Source organism: Prosopis cineraria, unplaced genomic scaffold (genome assembly GCF_029017545.1).
Source record: "Prosopis cineraria cultivar Desert tree isolate PC_DT_omini unplaced genomic scaffold, ASM2901754v1 PC1891, whole genome shotgun sequence".
NCBI lineage: Eukaryota > Viridiplantae > Streptophyta > Magnoliopsida > Fabales > Fabaceae > Prosopis > Prosopis cineraria.
In genome coordinates, this window is record NW_026557216.1 from 16,671 (window position 1) to 26,374 (window position 9,704).

At 28.7% G+C, this 9,704-nt stretch overlaps 2 protein-coding genes across 2 annotated transcripts; one reads left to right on the top strand and one right to left on the bottom strand.

Annotated features, from left to right (window-relative positions):
• The first annotated feature begins 472 nt into the window (after positions 1–472).
• LOC129301093 (uncharacterized) lies at positions 473–1,075 on the top strand. The gene has a single exon (XM_054939657.1). The coding sequence runs from the start codon at positions 473–475 to the stop codon at positions 1,073–1,075; it is 603 nt and encodes a 200-aa protein (XP_054795632.1).
• A 2,085-nt stretch (positions 1,076–3,160) lies between these two features.
• On the bottom strand, positions 3,161–4,113 carry LOC129301094 (uncharacterized). The gene has a single exon (XM_054939658.1). The coding sequence runs from the start codon at positions 4,023–4,025 to the stop codon at positions 3,408–3,410; it is 618 nt and encodes a 205-aa protein (XP_054795633.1). The 5' UTR covers positions 4,026–4,113; the 3' UTR covers positions 3,161–3,407.
• Between the last annotated feature and the right edge of the window lie 5,591 nt (positions 4,114–9,704).

The window sequence follows — 9,704 nt, forward strand, 5'->3', positions numbered from 1 at the left end:
AAAATAAAATTTAAGTGGTATATAATTAATGATTAGATGTTATTTGTATAAACTTGAAAGTTTAATGAAGTTTATTATTAAGTTTCAAAGGTTAAAAAGATTACTAATATATAGTTTAAAGTTTACGGGAATTTTGTATAATTTAGTTTTTGTTAAAAACAAAATATTATGAAGAAATCAAAAGATCTCAGAGTAATACCTCTCTATAGTCAACGGTTTTTTCAATTAACAAGCACTAATTAATCTTGTTGAAATTTTTTTGAGAAAATTCATATTCTATAAGATTTACCTTCCCTTTTATTTTGCAATAACTAAAAATCGTAACAGCATATCGCAACAACATAAATAATTACGGGATTAAAAGATTCCAAAGGGTTTGAAAATCTTGGCATGCAAATATAAAAATCAAGATCAAGATATTCATGAACATTCATTCCCATTTCCTCTATTGGTTTGTGCTACATCAAAAACTATGACTTCTAAAATTAGTGATGAAAATGGGTTGATTTCTCAAGATCAATCTGAAGATAATAAGAAGACTAATGAGCAAAGTTCAACTATTATTAAGTGGGAAGCACCAATAGGGAATTGGATAAAAATAAATACAAGCTGTGCCTTTTCTGATGAACAAGGAATTGCATCAATATGTTTTGCAGTGAGAGATTCAAATGCATGGCTTTTGGATGGATGGAATTGTAGGCTCAACGTTGAGTCACCTTTGCAAGCTGAGATTAAAGTTATGGAATCTGCAATAAGCTATGCGATCGAGAATGAACTTGATGAGGTAATTTTTGAATCGGATAATGAAATTTTGATTGATTCTATTATTAAAGAAAAGACCCCACCTGAATGGGGTTGTGATACATTGCTTGAAAATATTCAAGCTTTGAGAAATAATATTAGGAATCATAAATTTCTTTGGCTTCCCAAAGAAGCAAATTTGGTAGCTGATTGGATGGCTAAGGTTTCTTTAAATGAGCCACGTCATGTGGATTGGGTCCTCGGTCCTCCCAGTTTTGTGCAAGATCTTATTATGAAGGATTACTTAGAGATTGCTCAAAGATTAAGAAGATGAATGATTAGTTGTTTTTATGTTTTCTTTTGCAGTTTTATTTTTTGAAACTATTAAGTTCTTGGTTTGTTTTTATGATGTCTCCTTTTGCTATTTTGTTGTTTGAGACCCTACTTCTTTGCTTCATATTTTTATTCAGTAATGAAATCTCTTATTCGGGTAAGAAAAATAGATTTGAAAATCACAATATTAAGATGAGATTACAAGATTGAAGAATCTATCAACCTAGTACTTTGAATATATTTTTATTTTGAATATACTTATTTTTATCTTCTGAGAGAAAATATATTTATTAAATTATATATATTTAATAGAAATAAAATTATAAAATTATTTAATTTTTAAATAGATTTAATGAATTTTAAGACTTTTTTTTTACAGTGAATTGAAATCCAATGAGTAGAAGAGACTGCATTGAAGTTGTAGACTGAAAACTTGAGAGCAACGATCATAATCATGTACTAATTCAAGAATCCTTAATTGCCAACGTAAATTCTCAGCATCTTTCCCAGAAAATTTTACTCCCTCGTCTTACAATATACTGATATACTCACTTCCTTCCCACTTATATATAAAATATTTTTAATTAAATTCTTCATATTAATAAAATTTTATTATTTAGTTAAAATTATAATAATTTTTTAATTTTGTTCCCAATAATATCACAATTAATATTACGATATTGGTGGATATCATATACAATTAATATTTCTTTCATTTTTTAAGACAAAAGCAAAATTGTTTAAATATTAAAAAATATCATGACACCTTTTATATTTAGTGACAAAATAAATTTATAAAAAATATCTTATATATAAGAATGAAGGGAGCAAACCATTTTCTAAAAGTATCTCTTGATTCAAAATATAAAGTATTGAGTAAATTTTATTTTTTATATTTATACCCTTGCTTTAATGAAATTAATGTAGTTAATGAGAGCAGTTTAAATATTTCATTCAAAAACATAAATAAAAAGGCATAGACATTTTTTTAAAAAAAAAAGACATTAATAAACTTCTTTTAGATTTGGAGAGAGCAAGTCTTAAATTGTTGTAAATGCTATATTTATCACAAATGATAAACAACCGAGAAATCAAAGGCCCACCTAAATACAATTCCAAATTCCAACATAAAATAGCATCAACGAATTCTTCGGTTCCCCCGGATTTATCTGGCCAAAATGTAGAGCAAAATTTTTAAGATTTTAGAAAAACTTCTTCCACAAAATTACCTGGTCCGCGGCACCATATTTACTTGTGTAATACCTAGTGACCATGTCAGATGATTATATATAATATATATATATATATTAATTGCAATGAAATGGTAGAAGAAAGAAACAAGAAATAAAAAAAAAGTCTATTTTAAAAATAAAATTATTAAAATAATGATACATAATATTTTAAAACTATTTTACAATCATTAAAATCTCAGGATTACAAGATTCAAATTGATGCAAAAATCACAATAATAAATATCTAAATGGCGGTTGCAAGCATGAAGAATCATCTATTAACTTGTTAAATTTGAACATATTATATAAGATATATGTATATATGTTTTCTTAAAACATTTTTTATCAAATCTCACCTTAATAAAATAATTATTTATTTTAAATTAATTTTATTTTTTTCATATATTTTATATTAAAATAAATATAAAACATATTTTACATTAAAATAAATATAAAATAACTTATTAAATAAAAATATTTTAAAAAATAATGATTATACTTTAAAAAATTTATATTATATTTTAAATATTCAATCTTAGTGCATTTTTAACAACGGGAATATATATCTTACCTTTTTCTCTTGATTTTTTCCTCTTTTTAACTCCTAGTTCCTGTTGCAATTAAGCAATGGACTGCATTGAAATGATCAATTTTAGAACAACCAGCGAGTTAGATGAAGGATTTAAAACTTCGAAGCAACAGCCACGATCAATTAATTCAAGTTGCAAGAATCCTCATTGCGAACGTAAATTTTCAACATCTTCCCAAAAGAAATAAATAAATAAATCTTCAGCTGCTTCCGAATTCTGTATTTGTCACTTAAATTATGGACAGAAACCACAGATCCAACTAAATAAAATAACAAATTCGACCATCAAATTCAAATAGTAGCATCAACGAATTCTTCAGATCCGAGTATCAATGGTTGAAAGAAAAATTTATTCACAACAATCCCCATATTTACAAATAGTTCTATCATATTCACCACTTCCAAAATTGTTACTCTTAATTCAGTGTTGTTGATCCGAAGAACAGAGTAATTACTAATCTTCCGAAAGAAGATAAAGAGTCAGCCAAGGGATGTATCCGGAAACAGAAGCACTACTCGACTTCAACATAGGACATCATCCAGAGTCGGCTCCGCCTTGGTTGAAAGGCTTCTCGTCGTCGTAGCTGATGCGACGAAGGTCTAATTAGAGTGGTCAGTGTCCTCTTCACCAATTCACCCTCCACACCGCCGATTCTCACCAGAGAGTTCTTCATAGCCGATCGCCGAAGATTGAGACTCGTACTCGAGGATTGAAGACCAGGCGACGCCGCTCGATTCTTCTGCTGTTCGGCCAGCCGCTTGTGGTAGGCGCATCGGAACGAGCCAGGGTGCTTTGTAGGGGCACACATACACATTCTCTTGTTACTCGACACCGCATTGTTCGTCTGCTTCGTCACCGACATCGACCGTCGTGGAGAAGTCGACCTATCGATAGAGAATCTCATGGAGGTTGACGTTGACGGCGTCGACGGCGAAGGCGAAGATGAAGACGGAGCCCGCAATCGACTGCCAATAAGGCTGAGGTGCGTGGGTGACGACGAGCGCGTCAAGAAAGTAGACGACCGTGGAGCGAAACTCGAAGACGACGAAGCAAACGCCGACGAAGAAGAACGCGACATCGTCGTTTTGTTTCTCGAAGGTGGAGACGCTACGCAACCAGAAGAAGCCATCCTTTAAGAGCGAGAGTGAACGTTGAAGGAGATGAGGAGAGAGAAAGAGCAGAAGCACAGTTTTCGGGAGTCAGTTGCGCAAACGGTTTTCAAGTGAAGGCAGGTTTATATAGGGAGACAGGGAGGAAGAAGGAAGGTAAGGGCATAAATGTAATTTCAGACTGGTTCCGAGGGCGGTTACTTCTCGTTGAGGTAAGTGAGAGAAGGACTGAGTGGTTGTTAATGTAGAAACAGAGGGTGGGAATGGTTTCGCTTTCCAGCGTCATAATCTATGGGTGGGAACAGGAAACTTCCTTAGTGCACGCGCCTGTTCAAAAGAAAGTGCATCTCACATTCGGATTATAATAATTATACGAAAAATAAATTATTTGATCCTATGCTTAAGTTGATTACAAGCCGGTCTCTTCACTTTATAACTTGAATATAACTTATTTCTTATAATTTAATTTAATTATAATTTTATTTCTAAATTTTATCTCATTATATATCAATTTATATAATTTTAATTATTTAAAACATTAGTCAAATTAATAATAATTTTACTTTTTCTATCTCAATTTATAAAATAATTTTAAAGGTTTTTTAATATTTTAAAATATAAAATAATTTGATAAAATAAATTTTAATTAAATATATTTTTCAATATTGTTACCATTTTCTTCTTATTATTTAATGTTTATATTATGTGAAAGGTATTTTTAAAAAATTTTATTTTTATTTTAAAAGATAAGATTGTAACGTATATTTAATAAATTTTTATTAATATGTATAATTTTATTTAAAAGTATTTTTTAAATTAAAATGAGGAGAATGTTTTTTAAATATAAGGATTAATATTTTAAATATATAAAATTATAAAAATTAATTTATGCTAATTTTTAACAAAATTAAAATTATAGAATTAAATAATTAATTTTTTAATAATAATATTATACCGTATGTTTGAGAAATTATAATGTGAATCTTAGTATTGGGAGTGTGGGATTGACACGCGTGTGGTGAGAGTGGGGAAAGCATGACCGGAGAGGATCTTAATTTGGCCTTGGTTAATGCACTTTGAGGGTTTGCCACGCAAATGATTGATTTTCTACGCATTCGACATGCATATTGACTGCTGACAGTGATGTTCATTGGTTTTATGGATATTAATTAATTAGATATGATTTTAGATTTTATTCTTTTATCGTTAAATCTTGATAACAATCCTAAAATTTTAAAAAATAATTTTAATTTAAATAAATTAATCATTAATCATGTGACAATTTTTTTATTTATTCCCGCATGAATGGAGATTATTTTTTGGTTTCAATTTGGGGGGCTAAAAATTATTATTAAATACTCTTGAATTTTAGAGGAGTGTCATTTGATTGCAATATACTTATAAATGAACTTGTGATTTTCTTACTAAAAAATAGTATAATCCATAAGCATATTTGTCATACTTCAAAACTTAATGGGTTCAAATTTTTCTGCCACCAGTATAAGAATCTCATTAACGAGTAAATTATAAACTTTTGAGTACATTTATAAGCAACTTTTTAAGGTAATCAGACTAGCCTTGACTTTGATTAATACCAAACTCAGCTCACCATAAAACTAATAGTAATTGTATATTAATATTAAAATACATTTGCACAAAATCATTCAAATCTCACTGGTACAAAAATTATCTTTTAATCCTAATAAAATTTACCTTTTTAAATTGGTTATTTTGAAACTAGTTTAGATATGGACAGTTTAAAAAAATTGAATTTCTTAAACTAATTATATACCCAGTCTAAAGTTACATTTTTTAAATAAAATTGGTAATCACCTCCTGTAAAAAAATGCCCCTATTATTTTATCTTAACATTAATCCTCATATAGATATTATAATAAATGATAAATTTCATAATTCTAATAATTAAATAATTAAATATGCACATTGGACAAAAAATTAAGTGAGTATACAATTTTTTTGATATAGTACATATTTTTTAATTAAATAAAAATATACATATATTAAAAAAACTCAATAATATAAATATAATTTAAAAAAAAAAGGTAAAAGCAAAGGAGAACAAAGCACGCAGTTTTTCCCAAACATTGGGCGGTGGACGGCCCCTCGTTTGGATTTATTGTGGGCTGTCATTTCCATCTTTTTATTGTTAATAATAATATTTTTTATTTAAAACAATATAAAAAAGTAACCGATTTTTTGTTCAATATGATGAGCCATTTAGTTTATTCAATAAACGGTGACGTAACGTGCCGTCCCCAGATTCTGAGCATTCGACATGCGGTGCCACGTGTACTTCGTTGTTTGGCTACATCTGGATTCTGCTCCCCAGCTGGGTCTATTCTTTATTTTAATAAGATGCTAATTATCTGCTAAATGCCCAACTGGTGACTTTCTTTGAATTATTCTGTTAGTCTTCGGGAAGGGAAAATAACAGCCAGAATTTTTTTTTTTAAAAAATAAAGTTAAAATTTTAAAAAGAATTATTTTTTAAGATTAAAATTATTATTAAATTTTATACATTTTTAATATTCTTGTGCTAATTGCAATCCTTCTTCGAGATATCACTCTTTGAATTCATACTCCCTTAAACAAATTTTAAAATTTTTTCTTAATTTAAGATAAAATTAGAGTAATTAATTTTTTTAAATTTACCCCTTGATAATTTATTATTGTTATTAATTACAAAGAAGGGCGAGATTATAAAGTTACACACACACATATAATAATTTTAAAGATATAATTATCATTTATTAACAAGTGTGAAGTTGTTAAAAAAATACTCTATCCGTTTAAAAATGAAATAAATTTTTTGAGGAATTGAATGTTAAAAAATATAAGATATTTTTAATTTTTTAAGATATAATCATTACTTTTTTTTTAAGTGTCCCTATTGATGAATGATTTTATATTACTGTAAAGTGTTTAATAGAAATAAATATAAAAATAATGTTAGTTTGAAAGTATGTAATTATTTTATTAGGGGGGAGATTTGGTTAAAAATATTTTAATTTTTGAACGAAGGGAATATAACTTTTCAATTTTATCCTTTTTTAATTAACAATCATAATAAATTGTTATCTAAAACTTACCTATATGATAATAAATAATCAAGGAATAAATTAAAAGAAAATTAATTCCTCTAACTTTGCTTTATATTAAGATTTTTTTCCCAAAATTTATCTCACGTTAAAGATCAAAGAGAATATACATTTTAAATTTTTATGGCTATTGTTGAATATAAATATCTAAGCACTTCAAGACAACGTGGTGTTCCAAAGGCATCTTGACAGCTTTAAATTTAAGATTAATGGTGCAGAATGAAGTGTTTAAATAATGGCGTGCACGATGAAAAAGACAAAGTGGATAACTTTTAGACTTTTTTTTTTTTTAAATTATTGTAACAAGGAAGTGCTAAATAGATTAAGTTTATGAAAACGAAGTTGAACATATAATCAAAAGTAGATTTTTATATAACTAAAAAATGTCCGGTTTTGGGATACATAATACATAATTGCAACCATGAAGATCTATTTTGAATTCTTTTATATGATGGGAATTGGTTGTCAGTGAGAATGGATAAGGATCATTGCCCTTTAAAGAAGAAGAAGAAGAAAGGGATTAGGATTGATCCAAAGGTTAATTACAATGAAGCTTCAAATAAGAGAATACTACGTGGCATGAGCTTTTGCATTGGAAAAGGCAAAATCTATCGTTGCATAGAAAATTCAATTTATTGTGGGGATTGGATTTTTCTGTTGAGATCAAAATACGTCCATGAAACACTATATAAAAAGAAAGATACTCTCTTCAGCTTTAATTATAAGACAAATAATTAAATTTTAAAGTTGCATTTGATTCTACTATAACTCCTTCTTAATTGCATCAAGAAGTTGAAAAACTTTTAATTAATATATATACTTTATTATGATCATTAATCAATAAAAAGACAAAAGGGAGAATTACATCCAGCCCCCTTCCAAGGGAATTAATTGCAAATAAAAATTAATAATAAGTCCCATTCGAGAAAAATAAGTTATCTTTCCATTTTAATAACAATCCGTTCCATATTAATTCTTATCTGTAATTAATTCTTTTAATAGGGGTTGAATGTGATTTTTCTTAGATAGAATTAGTAAGTCATATTTTTTACGATTTGAGAATATTAATTATTATTTCTTAAGACTGTGAAGTTAGTTAACTTTATTCTATAATTAAGATGGATAAAGTATGCATTATATGTTATAAGGAAAGGAGAACTAAATACCAGGAGATTCATGCAATCATCTTGTGGTGGGTACTTTGGGGTGGGGGTAACATCATGAAAATTAACCTCTTATCAATTAGACTAATCAAAAGTAATTACGAAATATTAGTGTGGCATGTGGTTAGAGAAGACTAGTGAAAGCTTTTGATGTGTTTTAGCCTTAGGTTCTAGTTTGAAGCAAAAACAGGTCACCTAGATCTCGAAAAGGGAAGGGAGCAAGGAAGAATGACTTTGTGCCAGATGCCACAATATATTTGGTCATAAAACATGTAGGTGCCCTCTTTATCTTGCATGCCAAGGAGTGTGTGACATGTGCCATGGCACATTTCTAGAGGAAAAAGACATGAAATAGAAGGAGAAAATAAGAGTTAAGGGAAAGGGAGAAGGAAAACAACTAAGGCTTCGCTAGAGCTTGAAGAATTGAAGCTTGGGAGCATTTTGGGAATTCTAAACATCAAAATTAAGTTTTTCAAGCCCCTATCTTCCTTTCCCTTCCTTATTTGAAAGTTTTTGAGTTAGAGTAGGTGTTGGAAAATGATTTTCGATACATATAGATTATGAGTCTGAATTTATTAACTTAAATGTAGTTAATGGAGTTGTTTGATATATTTAAACCCAAACGTTATAGGTTTACACATTTTGGTTGGCTGCCTCATTTATGTCCAATTATGGCATTAAGTGTGAGTTTTGGAGGTTGTTGGATGGCATTAATAACTCTAAGGGGATTAATGGAATTAGTTAAAGTTAATGCAAGATAATGAGCTTAATGGGTAAGCTTGAATACAAAAGACAAAGACTTTAGGTATTTGAAGTCTTGAGAATAAAAGTTCAAAATGTGTAAATGGTGACAATGATGAGTTTCGACATGATTAACTGTAGATTAATCATTTGCACACTATTTTAGGCTTAGAAGCATTTACTTGAGGGATAAATCTTTGACTTTTTAAAGGTTTGAGGTAATCGGAAAAATATTTTTTTATGTAATTATTCGTTAATTGATTTATGTTTTCATAAATGAATTAGTTGACTTGAACGATAAATTTCATGTTTGTAATATATGCAAATTAAATTTGAAACTTGTTAGCCAAATTGGGTTATATATGTGGGATGTGAATAAGTATGAGATGATTATGTTGTAATACTAGCATGATGTGTCATACCTGAGGAAATTGATGATGTTTTGTGAACGCTTGTAATTGAGAGTATGTGAAAATATGTGTTGCTCACATTAGGTAGCCTTGCTATTATATTGAAAACACTAAGCTTGTTATTGTACATTTGAATATGTTGATATATGTGAGCATGAATTATTGCATGATTGTTTTTGGCAAGAGTTGCCTTGAGAAGAGGAAGTATATAAATCACATGGTAACTGCAACTAGTCATTGGAATCAAGAAATAGTCTTGTCTTATT

Coding starts and splice junctions, on each gene's coding strand:
- LOC129301093 (XM_054939657.1), top strand. CDS start 473: ATGACTTCTAAAATTAGTGATGAAAATGGGTTGATTTCTCAAGATCAA.
- LOC129301094 (XM_054939658.1), bottom strand. CDS start 4,025: ATGGCTTCTTCTGGTTGCGTAGCGTCTCCACCTTCGAGAAACAAAACG.